This window comes from Cucurbita maxima, unplaced genomic scaffold (genome assembly GCF_002738345.1).
Source record: "Cucurbita maxima cultivar Rimu unplaced genomic scaffold, Cmax_1.0 Cma_Scf00030, whole genome shotgun sequence".
NCBI classification, from domain to species: domain Eukaryota; kingdom Viridiplantae; phylum Streptophyta; class Magnoliopsida; order Cucurbitales; family Cucurbitaceae; genus Cucurbita; species Cucurbita maxima.
Window position 1 is genome coordinate 687,527 of NW_019272046.1, and position 17,458 is coordinate 704,984.

At 34.8% G+C, this 17,458-nt stretch overlaps 1 protein-coding gene, 1 long non-coding RNA gene and 1 other non-coding gene across 5 annotated transcripts in view; 2 read left to right on the top strand and 1 right to left on the bottom strand.

The window, feature by feature from the left end:
• The window catches only part of LOC111466158, a 4,391-nt gene extending 2,335 nt beyond the window's left edge, over positions 1-2,056 (top strand). Inside the window, exon 2 of the long non-coding RNA XR_002714337.1 lies at positions 1,928-2,056. This is a non-coding gene — a long non-coding RNA (uncharacterized LOC111466158). The remainder of the gene's footprint in view (positions 1-1,927) is intronic.
• A 7,553-nt stretch (positions 2,057-9,609) lies between these two features.
• TRNAG-UCC lies at positions 9,610-9,681 on the bottom strand. Its single transcript has one exon. It is a non-coding gene; the product is annotated as a tRNA-Gly (tRNA).
• A 1,082-nt stretch (positions 9,682-10,763) lies between these two features.
• On the top strand, positions 10,764-17,434 carry LOC111465941. Of its 3 annotated transcripts, none has more exons than XM_023110421.1 (10): positions 10,764-11,305; positions 12,616-12,769; positions 12,858-12,943; positions 13,108-13,489; positions 14,320-14,420; positions 14,508-14,574; positions 14,649-14,876; positions 15,606-16,064; positions 16,802-16,874; positions 17,132-17,434. In XM_023110421.1, the coding sequence occupies exons 1-10, from the start codon at positions 10,896-10,898 to the stop codon at positions 17,374-17,376; spliced, it is 2,205 nt and encodes a 734-aa protein (XP_022966189.1). In that variant the 5' UTR covers positions 10,764-10,895; the 3' UTR covers positions 17,377-17,434. The 3 variants fall into 3 exon arrangements, with proteins under 3 accessions (XP_022966189.1, XP_022966190.1, XP_022966191.1); XM_023110422.1 differs by having other exon boundaries at positions 12,632-12,752; XM_023110423.1 differs by having other exon boundaries at positions 11,167-11,305; positions 12,632-12,769.
• Positions 17,435-17,458: the final 24 nt, after the last annotated feature.

Below are 17,458 nucleotides of genomic sequence, written 5' to 3' on the forward strand. Positions count from 1 at the left end.
GTTTTTTTTTTTTATTGTATGTGAATTTCGTTAATTGCTAATTTGTCTTGTTCTTCCCATTTTTTCTTTCGTTTTATAAATTTATTATAGTTTACTTTGATATTTGTATTTTTATTTATTATAGTTTACTTTGATATTTGAAATATTGGGGTTGAATTATTTGATTTTCTTCTTTCTCTTGTCCCTGGTGTTTTGTTTGTTCATTTTATTTCAGTCTCTCAGAATGATACGATCTTATATGTTTAGTTGTTTTTTTGCTTTTTGTGTTGTACATGTCTTTTTTTTTTTTTTTTTTTTACTTTTGTTGGTGTGTTCTTTGATTTTGATTTGTGGTGTTTATTTTTTTTATAATTTATTTTGGTTTGTTTTTTTTATTGTATGTGAATTTCGTTAATTGCTAATTTGTCTTGTTCTTCCCATTTTTTCATAATTTATTTGTCGTTTTATAAATTTATTATAGTTTACTTTCATATTTGTATTTTTATTTATTATAGTTTACTTTGATATTTGAAATATTTTATTTTTTTATTTTGTTTTTATTTTTGTTTATGTTATTCATTATATTTATGTTTTTCTTGCCTTTTCTTTCTATGCATATTATTTGCTTTGTCAATCATATTTTTCCACTTGTGACCGTAGTTTGTGAGTTATTTGTTATATTTTTCTTCCTTTTTCTTTCTATGCCTTTGTTTGATATGTCTCATATTATATTGATTTTGAAGTGTAATTTTTATTTCTATTTTTTCGTGCATGTCTTATGTTGTCTTGTAAGTTCTTTAATCGGTAATCTCAGTGGAATTTCATTAATTCAATAGTTTTCTATTCTTTTTTTATTTATTTACTATGATTTGTTTTATATTTGTATATTAATTCTAAATCTTTGTGATGGTTTGTTTCAATTTTGATCACTTGAGATGTTCTTACTTGGTATGGTTCCGTTGAGTATGTGAGTTATTTATTTATTTTTTTTGTATGTATCCTCAAATGAAAACTAGATTATTGTTCTTGCGTATTTGTTTCGGTAGCAGAAAGTAATTTGTAGGAATGGTGTAGTGATACATTGATTCATCTAAATGATGTAGCTTCTTTGGAAGGCAACTCAAATGTTGCATCAATAAGAAACCGTCAAATTTCAGTTATACTATTTACTAAGCTTTGTGGTATATATTGATAATATAGGACAGTATCTCATATCTCTATCTTTTAGCACTTACGGCTTGTTTGTACAATATTAAAGGAAGACAAGGCAATAATCTTGTTGTGTGAGATTTTTTCAAACACTTACTACTCTTTCATTTTTCCTTTTTTTAAGTGATGGTATAATTTTGTTTAATCTTCTCCCTACGGTATCTCCACTTGTATGAGTGGAAGATGGTGGGATGCTTTTCAATTGGAGTTTGTTCAATTTGTATATTGATTCTAAATATGTGATTGTTTGTTTGCATATTTTGATTATGCATCTGCTCCGTACATATTTGTTTAGTATTATTTTTGAAGTATTGTTTGCCTTTTTGCATGATGTGGTTTTGTGAATTTTGCATGTTTCTTTAATCTATAATCTTTAGTGGAGTTTCATATTTTCTTTTTCTTTATTTTATTAATTTATTGTGGTTTGTATTGATATTTGTATATTGATATTAAATATTTGTGATGTTTTTGCTTGGTACGGTCTCGTTTAGTGTTTTGATTCCTTGTGATATATATGCTTCTGCTTGTGACTTTTTATGTGAGTTTTCTCTACAAACATTTTAAAAATTTATTCTTGTCGGTTTAAATATTTGTGGTCTTTATCTTTTGTTTTTATGATTCAAGAAAACTATTTAGTTGAATTTTCTTTGGTACTTTTTTTACCTTCTTCTGTATCCTCAAATAAAAACTAGATTATTGTTCTTGCATATTTACTGTTGTAACATAAAGTATTTGGTAGGAATGGTGTAGCAACATTGATTCCACCATCCAGATGCAGCTTCTTGGGAAGGCAACTCAAATGTTGAATCAGTAAGAAACAGTCAACTTTCATTTATACTAGTTACTAAACTTTGTGGTATAAATATTGGCACCCTTAGAAATCTTGATTCGAATCTTTTTGTTGGCTTTCTCAATTCTTTCATGCATCATGATGAAAGGATTAGAAGCCCTCAAGATCTCGAAGAGCGAGATGACAGAGCTCAACAAAGGGAGAGCTTGCTCTCCTCGATCTTTTCTTGAATGTTGATCAATGTTCTCTCGATATTCAAGAATTTTCCATGTCATCGCTTTTCCTCTCCCACAGCAAGAACTCGTTCATCGACTGAACTCACAAAAATAATACAACAGAAAAATGGTTCTTGGTCAATATATACATTTCAAATTTGTATCTCGTAATTATTGAGAGGCATAAGAATTTTTTAATCTATCTAGAACCGTTATTAAAAAAACAACCATATTGAGATAGTATAAAATCATTTGAGCTTTTAACCGTTTATTAAATAATTTTTTTTTAAATAGACTTATGAGTCAAATAAACCCTAGTTTCAAATTTCGAATAAACTTTTATTATTGGATTATTAAATATTGAGAGGATATTTTGGAGATATATTAGTTAGAATATATCTGAGATATTTAGGGAGTTGTTAGTATAAATTTGATTAATCGTATATTTTATTTATTTACAAGATTTAGTTAGATATATTATTTTTTTCTATTTTTAGGTATTAGTTAATAGTTTGTATCTATTTAAACCATACACTTTTCCAGTTCTATTTTCTATTTCTATTTCTTAACCCATGGTATCAGAGCATTGATCGTAAATATCAAAGTTTCCTTTATGGCGGGCTCAGCCAAATCCAGCTTTAAAATTTCGGATGTTGATTTAACACATCCTTACTATATGCATCACTCTGATCAGCCAGGATATTCACTTGTTCCAATCAAATTAAATGGAGCAAATTACCAATCTTGGAGTAAATCAGTTATGCATGCTCTTATTGCCAAAAAGAAAATTGACTTCATTGATGGCACAATTGAGGAACCGCCCCAAGATGCAAATTCAACCGAATTCGAAACTCTGGAATCAGTGCAACAGTATGATAATATCTTGGTTAACTCATTCTGTTGAAGCAGATATCGCTAAAAGCATTATTCACGCCAAGACAGCTCATCAAGTGTGGGTTGATCTTCGCGATCAATTCTCACAAAAGAATGCTCCAGCAATTTTTCAAATACAAAACTCGATAGCAACTATGTCACAAGGAACCATGGCACAGTCAACATATTTCACCAAGCTCAAAGCACTCTGGGATGAACTGGAAGCGTACCGCACACCATTTACGTGTAATCAACGTCAAATACATATTGATCAACGCGAAGAAGACAAGTTGATGCAATTGCTCATGGGGCTCAACGAGTCTTATAAAACGGTGAGATCTAACATATTGATGACGTCTCCATTACCTAATGTGAGGCAAGCTTATTCATTACTTGTACAAGAAGAGATGCAGCGACAGGTAACTTCTGAACCTGCTGAGAATTTCTCGATTGCATCAGCAGTGCAGAAGAAAACAACATATTCAAAATTCGCCAAGGACAAATCATGTGAACACTGCAATAAAAGTGGTCATCCAATCAATGAGTGTCGAATTCTTAAGTTTCATTGTAAGTTTTGTGATAAAAGGGGACATACAGAAGATCGGTGTCGACAGAAAAATAATTCTACAAGAACAAGACAAGTCAATCAACACAATCATCGTGGATACCGATCATCTGCAAATATGGCCGATGTTTCACAGTTGAATACAGGAGAACAGTCACCTAATTCCATTCCAAATTTTTCTTCTGAGCAATTACGACAGATAGCACAAGCCTTATCTGCAATCAATCAAAACCCTTCTGGTAATTCTGACAATCACATCAATGTTGCAGGTTTGTTTCCCATATCTACATTATCTGTTAACTCTGTGAGTTCTAATTCATGGATTCTCGATAGTGGAGCTACGGATCATATAGTATCAAAATCTTCTGTTATGACTGATCCAAAGGCTGCCATCATGTCTACAATAAATTTGCCTAATGGAGAGACAGCACGTGTGTCACATACTGGCAATATTTCCCTTAGCCCTAACCTTAAGTTAAACAACGTTTTATGTGTGCCTTCATTCAATTTAAACCTAATGTCGATCAGCAAACTTACCAATAACTTGAAATGTTATGTCACCTTCTATCTTGATTCTTGTGTTATGCAGGACTTGGCTACGGGGAAGATGATTGGCTCGGGTAAACAATTTGGAGGTCTCTATCATATTTCTTCATCTCCAATCAAATCTTCAGCTCATCAAGTATCTCAGTCATCTGATTTGTGACATTTACGTCTAGGTCATCCTTCTTTTTCTCGTTTTAAATTTCTAGCTGATCAATTGCATCTTAATAATGCGAGTTATTCTCATAATTGTAGTATCTGCCCGTTAGCAAAACAAACTAGGTTGTCTTTCCCAAGAAGTTGAATAACAACCCATTCTGCCTTTGATCTGATACATTGTGATGTTTGGGGACCACATAAAATTCCTACCCATTCTGGTTTGCGTTTTTTTCTCACTATTGTTGATGATTTTACTCGATGTACTTGGGTTTTTCTAATGCAACATAAGTCAGAAGTACATCATTTGTTAATGAACTTTGTTAAATTTGTTCAAACTCAATTTCATACTACTATCAAGATAGTTCGATCAGACAATGGGACTGAGTTCCTATCTTTGCAACCATTCTTTACTTCTTGTGGTATTGAATTTCAGCGCACTTGTGTCTATACTCCACAACAAAATGGAGTTGTAGAACGTAAGCATCGCCATATCCTAAATGTAGCTAGGTCTCTTCTTTTTCAGTCACAGGTTTCACTTAATTTTTGGGGAGAGTGCGTTTTAACGGCTGTTTATCTTATAAATAGAACGCCATCACCAGTGTTATCTAACAAGACACCCTTTGAAGCACTCTACAAACGATCACCTACATTTCATCATCTTAAAGTTTTTGGTTGTAAATGTTATGCAACTATAGTACATCCTAAGCAAAAATTTGAACCTCGGGCAATTCCTTGTGTTTTCGTAGGATATCCTTGTGGTCATAAAGGTTACAAATTGTATGACATGCAATCCCACAAATTCTTTATCAGCCGTGATGTTAAATTTTGTGAAGATGATTTTCCTTTTTCATCAGCTTCACAAACTTCGACTAAGCATATCAACTCTCTATTACTACTTTTTAAAAGAGACTCCACTCATCTCATACTACAATTAATTCTAACTAAAACCCATGTTCCCATCCTCCACCTTCCATTCCTCCTTCACCTCCTATCCCTTCACCTACTACTTCGTCGTCTCCTCCACCTTCTCCAGATTTTCCCACTGATTCCAATCCTATCCCGCCTGATACATCAGCTCCACTCCGACGTTCTACTCGCACTAAACAGCCTCCAGCTTGGCATAAGGATTATGAGATGTCTTCTGGAGCCAATCATTTAACCTCTAGCTCAAGTCCCGGCACTGGCACCAGGTATCCCCTTCATCATTACCTTTCATTCTCTCGTTTTTCTCCTACTCAACGTGCTTTTCTAGCTCTTATTACATCCTAGACAGAACCTAAAACCTATGACGAGGCAGTTGGCGACCCTTTATGGCAGCAGGCTATGAATGATGAAATTGCAGCTTTGGAACGTAATCATACATGGTCTCTCGTTCCTCTACCACCTGGTCATAAAGCTATTGGTTGTCGCTGGGTGTACAAAATTAAATACAACTCTGATGGTTTTGTTGAACGTTATAAAGCTCGACTTGTAGCAAAGGGATACACTCAGGTTGAAGGTATTGATTACACAGAAACATTTTCCTCTACAGCAAAACTTACTACACTTCGTTGCTTACTCACTGTTGCTGCTGCTCGAAAATGGTTCACCCATCAGTTGGATGTTCAAAATGCCTTTCTCCATGGTAATCTAGACGAGGAAGTTTATATGTCTTTACCACCAGGTCTTCGCCGACAGGGGGAGAATACAGTATGTCGGCTCCATAAATCTCTTTATGGATTAAAACAGGCTTCTCGCAATTGGTTCTCCATATTTTCTACAACTATACAAAATGCAGGCTACACTCAGTCCAAAGCAGACTACTCTTTGTTTACCAAGAGTAAAGGTACTTCTTTCACTGCAGTTCTAATCTATGTTGATGATATTCTGTTGACAGGCAATGATCTCAAAGAAATGCAATATCTCAAGACTAGTTTACTCCAGAAATTTCTTATCAAAGATTTAGGAAATTTGAAATATTTTCTAGGCATTGAATTTTCTCGGTCTAGAAAAGAAATTTTTATGTCTCAAAGGAAGTATGCTCTAGACATCCTTCAAGACACAGGCCTTACACGAGCACGTCCAGACAAATTTCCTATGGAGCAAAATCTGAAACTTTCTTTAACTGAAGGAGAGAAATTGAACGATCCAAGTAAATACAGACGGTTGATTGGCAGATTAATATATTTGACTGTCACTAGGCCTGACATAGCTTATTCAGTTCGTATGCTTAGCCAATTTATGCATGAACCAAGAAAACCACATTGGGAGGCAGCTCTTCGAGTTCTGAGGTACATCAAAGGCACTCCTGGTCAAGGACTCCTACTGCCATCTGAAAACAATTTAAGATTACAAGCATATTGCGATTCTGACTGGGGTGGTTGTCGAACTTCCAGACGGTCTATTTCTGGATTCTGCATTTTCCTTGGAAATTCAATTATTTCTTGGAAGTTTAAAAAGCAGACTAATGTGTCCAGATCATCAGCAGAAGCCGAGTATCGAGCTATGGCAAATACTTGTTTAGAGTTAACTTGGTTAAGATACATTCTTCAAGACTTGAATGTTCCACTGTCCGAACCAGCATTATTATATTGTGATAATCAATCAGCATTACATATAGCAGCCAATCCAGTTTTTCACGAACGTACGAAACACATTGAAATAGATTGTCATATAGTTCGAGAAAAGTTACAAGCTGGAATCATCAAACCATGTTATATTTCGACCAAAATGCAATTGGCAGATGTTTTTACTAAAGCTCTGGGAAGACAGCAATTTGACCTTTTGAAGGACAAGTTGGGTGTGATCGACATACACTCTCCAACTTGAGGGGAGTATTGAGAGGATATTTTGGAGATATATTAGTTAGAATATATCTGAGATATTTAGGGAGTTGTTAGTATAAATTTGATTAATCGTATATTTTATTTATTTACAAGATTTAGTTAGATATATTATTTTTTTCTATTTTTAGGTATTAGTTAATAGTTTGTATTTATTTAAACGTGATAAACCTGAATGAAGATCATACACTTTTCCAGTTCTATTTTCTATTTCTATTTCTTAACATTAAAGGAAAAATATATATAAAAAAAAGGGTAATGAGGTGATGATAAGAAAATGATATATGACCTGCCGTTACCGGTCAATGGGACAGTAAGTGACCTGGTATAGGCAGTGGTCACACGTGTCAGTCTTTAATGCCATTTTTTCATTATTACCTTATTATTATTATTTTTCCTTTAATGCCTTTTGTTTGCTTTCTACCTTCCTACCCGCACGCCCCGGGTGACTTTCATTTCATTACCCTTTTTTTTTTTACTCATAAGGGTATTATGGGAACCGGATGACCTGAACAATTAAGACTATTCGATCAAAATTAGAAGGTTGAGTTGGATAGATTTTTTTGAATTTTTTAGACTAAATTTTATGACCCGAACAATTAAGATTACCATACTTAGTTGGGTTGAATTTTTTATTCAATAATACCTTGTAATCCATAAATTTTAAGGGTATTACTAAGATCTAATGACCCAAATAATTAAGACTACCCGACCTAAATTATAAGGGTTAAGTTTGGTAATTTTTTTAGGTGGGTTGAACTTTTGACTCAATAATAACTTTGGACTCTAAATTTTAAGGGTAAATACAAGTTGATCTAAACAATAAAAGTTGAGTTGAGTTAGATTTATTTATTTATTTATTTATTTTTTATTTATTTATTTGAGTCGGGTTGAATTTTTTACTCAAATAACAACTTTTAAACTATAAATTTGAAGGGTATCCTACTATCCAATTACTAGAAAATCAGTTCAGATTTTTGTTGGGTCAATCCAACAAACCCAAAAATAGAGTTTACGATCCAACTTAACACTATTCCTACTCTACCTTTTAAAATTGTTATGAATATGAACAATATTTAACGTTTGTAACAGATATATTTGATTAAGTGTGACTTATAAATATTTGATATTTAAATTTCATGAGATTTTAGTCGGTAAAGTAAGGATAAAATATATTTTAAAAAAATTAAAAAAAAAAAAACAACCCGACAATCTAGCCCAACACACCAAAAAAATAAGAGGTTGGATTGCGAATCTTATTAAGATCAGGTCCCTAATCCAATCAACTTGAAATTTTGGATTAGTTCAAAAAAATCATAATCCAACCCAATCAATAGTAAACTAAAGTTCAAGAGTATAATACTATACTAAATTCGACATTAATATCAAATTTATGTATTTTTTATACGCTGAAATAACAAAATAAAATATTTATTTACTTTAGTATTTTATTTTTAATTAAAAGATAAATTACGAGATAGAAGTTGGAGTGTTCACTGACTCAATAATTTTATAAACTCATATTATTCACCTCAAACTTTAAATCATAAAAATTGAGCTAGTTTATTTTTTTTAGTTCGAGTTGGGTTCCGAACAAAATATTCAAATCAACTTGCAGAGTGATATTTTTTAGTCTATTCCGACTCAAAAATAGTCAACCTAACTCGAAAATAAAAGGTTGGATGATCGTGAACTCTATTCGAATTATTTATATGAACGACCAACTTTACAATTCAACTCAACTAAACCGAGTGGAAAAGAGGGGCATTTTGGGAAAGAGGGAGGGATGAAAAGGAAGGAAGAAAATGGAGATGGACATGTGGGAATTAGGAAAGACGGCGATTGACGAAGAAGGAGGGAGCAGTGGGGTCCATCTGGGAAATTGGACGGCTACGATTTCTGCACCCCATCGTACGACGCAGGGTTCGTGCCCACGTGATTGCATTCAATGGGCTTTACGCTTGTGGGCCCCCACTCCCCTCCTCGCTTCCCATTCCTTCCTCCGGGACCACTTTTCTTTTTTTCTTTAAAAAACAAAATAATAGTTGTAAAAATGAGATTGAAAACTGAATTTACCGAAAGTCGAACCCGGGTCTATTTCTTGGAGGTCAATTATCTTAACCGTTGGACTATAAACACAAGAAGTTAGAAGAAAAAAGGTTTGCCACAAAACAAAATAATAGAGGTAAAAAAGAAATTGAAAAGTTGCGTTTGTCGGGAGTCAAACCTGGGTCTATTGCTTGGAAGGCAATTATCCTAATCGTTGAACTACAAATGCAAGATTTGGAACAAAAAAGGTAAAAAAGAAACTAAAAAATTGCGTTTGCCGGGAGTCGTCGAGTCCATTGCTTGGAAGACAATTATCCTAACCGTTGTACTACAAACACAAGAAGTTTGAAGAAAAAAGGTTTGCCAAAAAACAAAATAATAGATGTAAAAAAGAAATTAAAAAGTTGCGTTTGCCGGGAGTCGAACCCGGGTCTATTGCTTGGAAGGCAATTATCCTAACCGTTGGACTACAAACGCAAGATGCTGTAAATTGTGAATTAAAATTTTAAATATATTATTTATATTTTGATAAAAAATTAGACTACTTAGTTATATTCACAAACAAATGTTCTAAATATATATTTATAAAAAATTAAATATACTGAGTACATATAACAAAATTTGCAGCAAGGGAAATACATACATCAATGAAAATTGAATAATATATAAATATAGTACATATAGGTTGGGTTATATTAATTTATTATTATCGGTCGTAATTATACTTATTACATTATAAGCATATATGTTTCAAATATGAATATTGAGAAGACCTACTAATTACTACTGTTTACGATTTTGTGCGGGATGCTCATTTATTTGAAATATTTCTAAACAAGAAAGAGCTTTTCACCGAAGGGCTCCTCTAAGACCAATGCAATGAATGGTGGTGGGTCTCGACAGACTGACTCATTCGATGTAATAGCCCTGTTCGACTAATAATTGTTTTTAAAAGTGTTAAAACATGGTTTAACCGTACATGTATTTTAATTTTTTCTTAAAAAAATTTAAAATGTTCTTAATTTTTTTTTAAAGTTAGAATTAGTGAAAATGGTGAAAACTCAATAGTAATTATAAATATTTTTTTCAAATGGTATTTTTTAAAACCTTATTCAAGATATTAATGTTTTTTTTTTTTTTAAATTTTTAGTTTAAGACTTTTTTTTTAATAAAAAAATTTAAAGGTGTTATTAAAATTTTGATAGTGTATTTGGTAAAATTTAAAGTTATTTTTATTAATTTAACTTAAAAAAATGAAATTGAAAAGAAAAAATTCGAAAGATTAATTTAATATTAAATATTAATACTATGAAATAAAATAAAACAAAACAAAATAAACAAAAAAAAAAATCACATTTGTGAAGGCGAATTGCGTAATTTTGGGCCGAAACAAAAATATCATTACAGGAAACATCCGTGATCCGACCGATGGCGTAACGGCAATCTCAGCCACAAGCATATCTGAAATGACGAAAATACCCCTACCGGTTCACAAACTTTCACTACAGCCACTTGTTCTTGTGCTACCAGACAGAGAAAACCGCCAAAAAAATCAAAACTAATGGTCACAATCTCTCTCTCTCTCTCTCTCGCTCTAACTGATCGCCATTTTCACTCTCACTCACTCACTCACTCACTCACTGTAATCCGCCATTAACGAAATTCTGTTTCTCTTGATGTGTTCATGAACCATGATTGTTTGCAGACCTTTGAGATTCAATTTGGGGCCGTCATTGCCGCCGGCGTCCGGGGTCTATGCCAGACAACCGGAGTATTGCCTAACCTCATCTTCTTCTTCTCTTTCATTGCGCACCAAATGCGTCTCTGTTTCTGCTGCCGAAGGATTTGATTGGAACTCGAGTGAGTATTTCACTAAGAGCTTTAGTTTGAAGAGAGGGAGTGGGGTTTACGGTGGTCGAGATGGAAATGGGGAGGGAGAGGGAGAGAGGGAGAGAGATGTGTATTGTGAAGTGGAGGTTGTGTCGTGGAGAGAGCGCCAGATTCGGGCTAGTATTTTTGTTAATTCTGGGATTGAATCGGTTTGGAATGCTCTTACGGATTATGAGCGGCTTGCGGATTTCATCCCCAATCTTGTCTCCAGGTACTGTGGCTGATTTCTTTTTGCCTTTTGAAGAAATGATTGTTTCTTCTGTGTTTTGATTTCTTTGTTTTTTGCTGGAGATGCTTTTTGTTCGTAATTTTATTGCTGGAATTACATTTCTGTAATGTGTTGTTCTTGTTATTGGAAGTTCTCATCAACTGGTTTTCTTTAGGACGTGATACGAAATAAGATGTTGATGTTTTAACGTGAGATTCTACATCGATTGGAGAGGGGAACGAGTATTAGCAAGGACGCTGGCCCCGAAGGGGGTGGATTGTGAGATCCCACGTCGGCTGGGGAGGAGAACAAAGTATTCTTTATGAGGGTGTGATTACCTCCCCCTACATACGCGTTTTAAAAACCCGAAAGGAAAATCTCTAACAACTCACGCTCACTGCTAGCGGTTATTGTCTTTTTGGGATTTTCCCTTTTGGACTACCCTCAAGGTTTTTAAAACAGTAGGGAGAGATTTCCACACCCTTATAAAAATAAATGCTACATTCTCTTCTTTCTCCTATCCAAATGATGTGGGATCTCACCTGATATGTTGGATTATTGCCAATGAAACAATATAGAAAGACTATTTATATTTGTATGTGTTTTTTCCTTTTTAGACGATCTTGGAGGATTCATGTTTTATGTTAGATGAGTTATGCGGCTGAATTATATAGGTTGTACTACAAACTCCCAACTGAATTTTTTTTTGATTCCAAACCATTTTACGGGATAATTTGACCTACAATAACTCATATATTCGGTTATGTCCCAAGCAGATACTTTAAAAACCTTGAGCGAGCTCAGAAGGGAAAACCTGAAAAGGAAAGCCCAAACAGCCCAAGCCTACTGCTAGCGGATATTGTTTTCTTTGGACTTTCCCTCAAAGTTTTTAAAACGCTCTGTTAGGGGGAGGAAAACGCGTCTGTTAGGGAGAGGTTTTCACGCCCTTATAAAGAATGCTTTGTTCTCCTCTCGTTCTCCTCTCCAACTAAAGTGGGATCTCACATGTTGTGTTATATTGACTATTGCCAATGAAACAATATAGAAAGAATATTTATATTTGTATGTGTTTTTTCTTTGTCTTGATGATCGGTCAGTCGGAAGATTCATGTTTTATGTTAGATGAGTTATGCTTAGGTTGGCGGAATGATATATGTTTTACGACAAACTCCCAACTGAATAAAATTTTGATTCCAAACCATTTTACGAGATAATTTGACCTGCAATAACTCATATATTCGATAATGATCTTGTTCTAGCTATTGTGAATTCTTTGCAATGTTTTCTTAATCTCTACCGTTTAAACGGACTGGTTGTTATGAAGTCCAGTGGGAGAATTCCTTGTCCACATCCTGGTCGGATATGGTTGGAGCAAAGAGGATTGCAACGAGCATTGTATTGGCATATCGAAGCTCGAGTTGTCTTGGATCTTCAAGAGCTTCTAAATTCTGTAAGAAAAACATATATGTATGTATATATATATATATATATATATATATATGCGTGTAATACACTAGCTCTGTTGCTATTGACGCTAGTCAACTGTTGGTCATAGGATGGTAGTCGTGAACTCCATTTTTCCATGGTTGATGGGGACTTTAAAAAGTTTGAAGGCAAATGGTCCTTGAAAGCTGGTACAAGGTAAAATTTTGTTTGTTTACTAATTTTGAAAATTTAAGAATATAAAATCCAGTAATTTTTATGTTATTTATGGATACTAGGTAGTATGTTTAAATTATTATTGTCTATAAGATTGTTTTCATGTTGTTTGAGTTGTTTTCAAATTTGAATGCTTCTTTCTGCAGGTCATCCCCGACAATTTTGTCTTATGAAGTTAATGTGATACCAAGGTTTAATTTTCCTGCCATTCTTCTTGAAAGAATAATTAGATCAGATCTTCCTGTGAATCTTCGGGCCTTGGCTTGTAGAGCTGAAGGGAGTTCTGAAGGGGGTCAAAGAGTAGGAAACAGTGAAGATTCCAAGTCCATGATTCTTTCTAATACAATTAATGGTGCGGCATGTGAGAAAGATGAACTATTACTGGAAAATTCTAGTTCCAATTTGGGAACCTTGCCCCCATTGTCTAACGAATTGAATAGCAACTGGGGAGTTTTTGGGAAAGTTTGCAAACTCGACAAACGTTGCATGGTCGATGAAGTTCATCTCCGTCGATTTGATGGTTTGCTGGTATGTCAACCAACTCTAGAATGTCTGATTTATAGGGATAATTTGTGATCATTTCTGCAGAAATATTTTCTTCTAATTCGTTATTTCTTTATAATGGATCTACTCTAATAAATGTAATGACATCTACCGATTGTTGAGGATTGTTGGGAGGGGTCCCACATTGGCTAATTTAGAGAATGATCATGGTTTATAAGTTAAGAAATATATCTTCTTTGGTACGAGGCCTTTTGGGGAAGCCCAAAACAAAGTCATAAGAGCTTATACTCAAAGTAGACAATATCATACCATTGTGGAGGGTCGTGATTCCTAACATGGTATCAAACCCATGCCCTTAACTTACCCATGTCAATAATATCCTCAAATGTCGAACAAAGAAGTTGTGGGCCTCGAAGCTGTAGTCAAAAGAACAAAGGGTATACTTTGTTTGAGGACTCCAGAGAAGGAGTCGAGCCTCGATTAAGGGGAGGCTGTTTGAGGGCTCCATAGGCCTCGGGGGACGTTCTATAGTGTACTTTGTTTGAGGGGAAGATTGTTGAGGATTATTGGGAGGGAGTCCCACATTGGCTAGTTTAGGGAATGTCTTCATTGGTAGGAGGCCTTTTGGGGAAGCCCAAAGCAAAGCCATGAGAGCTCATGCTCAAAGTGGATAATATCATACTATTGTGGAGGGTCGTGATTTCTAACACTGATGACATCCTTTTAGACCCATGGTCAGTGGCCATTAGAGTAGTAGAAACGAATAAGTCGGACAGTTTTTCTATGGAGATGATCCTATTTTGTGTCTGGGTCTTAAATTGCCGAAGTTTCTTATAAGATGAATTTCACTGAAGGAAAATGGAGGCGTTCATCGTTGTGTGGTGGCTAGCATAACTGTGAAAGCTCCTGTTCGTGAAGTCTGGAATGTCCTGACTGCTTATGAAAGTCTTCCCGAGTAAGTTATCTATGCCTATGTTCTTGGTAGTTAATTGTTTGTGGAATAGTGTCAAATCTTGTTAGTGGTGAAATTAATTGATTGCAGAGTAGTTCCAAATCTAGCAATCAGCAAGATACTGTCAAGAGAAAGCAACAAAGTTCGCATTGTTCAGGTAAAATCAGAACATGAATTGCTGAAATTCAACAAAGTTCGCATTCTTTAGTTGGCTACCTTTTTTATGTGCAGGAAGGATGCAAGGGTCTACTATACATGGTTCTGCACGCTCGTGTGGTTTTGGACTTGTGTGAACAGCTTGAACAAGAGATTAGCTTTGAACAGGTTGAAGGAGACTTTGACTCTCTTACCGGAAAATGGCATTTTGAGCAGTTGGGAAGTCATCATACTCTCTTGAAATACTCTGTGGAGTCCAGAATGCACAAAGATACCTTTCTTTCTGAGGCTCTTATGGAAGAGGTTCCTTTTTTACATTTTCTCTCTTTAATCTCCTGTTTTCGTGTTGGTTCAATCTAATCTTGCTTCTATCATTTAGTTACTGATCCTAAGCGTTAATACTTGGTTATGGAGTCGGCTGACTATTTAGTAAAAATTTGACAGAGATATTTATAGATAGTACGTGGTTATATCTGTTAAAGCTATATTCAGTAAACTGAAACTATATATATACCCGTTAGGAATTGAAAATGTAATTTCTCCGTTCTATGTATTCTCTCAAACTATATATATTCTTTAGATAGTGCTTTCAAAATGTACTTTCTCCATTCTTGTTTTTTCGTGTACATATGATGGTACGTAAATGTAACTCATTGTTAGAGTTTCTAGAGCTCCTTGTAAGGCCGGTTGGAAAACTTGTTTGAGCCAATTCCAATTTTGATTTGTCGGCTATTTGTTTCATGGCTTTAATTTGAACTACATATCTTACTCTGGAGACGGAAATACCCATATTAATAGCAGGAGTGATTCTAACATTAGTAGGCATATAAGCTGAAACATCTCTCGATTGGGTCTCAATTATTGGTCAATGTTCCTTACTGCCTCTATCCTATTCTTTGTGTTCATCTAGATCAAGTGTATGAGTTGTTGTGCGATCTGATCCTCACCAGAAATGTAGTATATTTAGAAAAGAAAGATAGAAATAATATTATATAAGTTTCAATTCTTTTACAATCTATCATGTGTATTCAGGTGGTATATGAAGATCTTCCTTCAAACTTATGTGCAATTCGGGACTCCATCGAGAAAAGGGGATTAAAAAATTCTTTTGAATCATTTGAGAAAGGTGATTCAGAGGAGAAAAGTTCTTCAAATCAAAACAATCAATTCTATGGCCATACGACAACGGGTGAGAGAGTTTCAGATATCAATGGTAGAAGCTCACACAGACCAAGGACCAAAATTCCTGGCTTACAAAGAGACATTGAAGTTCTCAAAGCAGAGGTGCTGAAGTTTATTTCAGAACATGGGCAGGAAGGATTTATGCCAATGAGAAAGCAACTTCGCATGCATGGAAGGGTGGATATTGAGAAGGCAATCACACGCATGGGTGGATTCAGAAGGATTGCATCACTTATGAATCTTTCCTTGGCATATAAGCACCGCAAGCCGAAGGGTTACTGGGACAAATTTGACAATTTGCAGGAAGAGGTATGCTTTAGCTTTGCTTGTAACTTGTTGGAAACCCTGTCTTTTAATTCTCCATTGTTTATGTTGACATTAGAAATGGAGAATCCTTTTGTCCTTGTAATCAAACCGGTGAAATTTTTTTTAATCCACTAAGGAACCACGACTCCATAATGATATAATGTTCCACTTTAAGCATAAGCTCCCAAAAGACCTCGTATCAATGGAGATAGTGTTTCTTACTTATAAACCCATGATCAACCCCTTAATTAGCCGATGTGAGACTCCTTTTCCAACAATCCTCTCTTCGAACAAAGTACACCATAAAGTCTCCCCTGAAGCCTATGGTCGAATAGTCTCCCCTTAATTGAGGATCGACTCCTTTTCTGGAGACCTTGAATAAAGTACACCCTTTGTTCGACACTTAAATCACTTTCTTTGAACTACACTTCCGAGCATCCCAACTTTTTTGTTTGACATTTGAGGATTCTATTAGCATGGCTAAATTAAGGGCATGTCTCTGATATCATGTTTAAACTCTCATGACTTTGTTTTTTGTTTCCTAAAAAATCCTCGTGCCAATGAAGATATATTCCTTACTTGTAAATCCATGATCTCCTTAATTAGCCGACGTTGGACTCCTCTTCCAACAATTCTCAATATAATGGCTACTAATCTGCCTTTAGAAATCGAACTGTTTGCTTGATTCTTGGTGTGTTAGAAAAAGATATACTAAATTGATTCTTTGGCCAAATAAACAGATAAATCGGTTCCAGAAGAGCTGGGGAATGGATCCTTCGTACATGCCCAGTAGGAAGTCCTTTGAACGTGCAGGTACAAAGCCTACTAAATATGTTCTATAGTCTTCTGCTTTCATTCTTTTTTTAATTTCTCAGGAAGGGGCTTTGTTTTGTTGCTTTTTTTTTTTTCTTTCCTTTTTGGTGGGCGTAACAGGGACTCGTTTGATAAACCATTAATTATATAATTGTATGCACATAGCACAGCATGAACTTGTAAATGCATATTTAGGATAGTATGAGACGCTCTCAGAGGGCCGTGTTAATATATTGATTGACAAAGCCTTGTTGCAGGGAGGTACGACATTGCACGGGCACTCGAGAAATGGGGCGGCCTGCACGAAGTTTCTCGCCTTTTGTCACTAAAAGTGAGACATCCTAATAGACAACCAAGCTTTGCCAAGGATAGAAAGTACGATTATTTAGGTGTAAATGATGTTGATGCTGAAAGTAAAACTCCATCTAAGCCATACATTTCTCAGGATACAGAAAAATGGCTTGCAGGACTGAAGTATTTGGATATTAATTGGGTTGAGTAGTGTTCATGCGATATACAAAGCCTACAAATGTATATATGTTCAAGAGAATTTGTCATGACTGGTCATTTTTGTAATGTAGTAT

Bases quoted from the DNA above. Each gene is read 5' to 3' on its own strand.
- LOC111465941 (XM_023110421.1), top strand. From the start codon at position 10,896: ATGATTGTTTGCAGACCTTTGAGATTCAATTTGGGGCCGTCATTGCCG. The intron at 14,421-14,507 runs GTAAGTTATCTA...AATTGATTGCAG, and splicing joins GCTTATGAAAGTCTTCCCGA to AGTAGTTCCAAATCTAGCAA. The intron at 14,575-14,648 runs GTAAAATCAGAA...TTTTATGTGCAG, and splicing joins ACAAAGTTCGCATTGTTCAG to GAAGGATGCAAGGGTCTACT.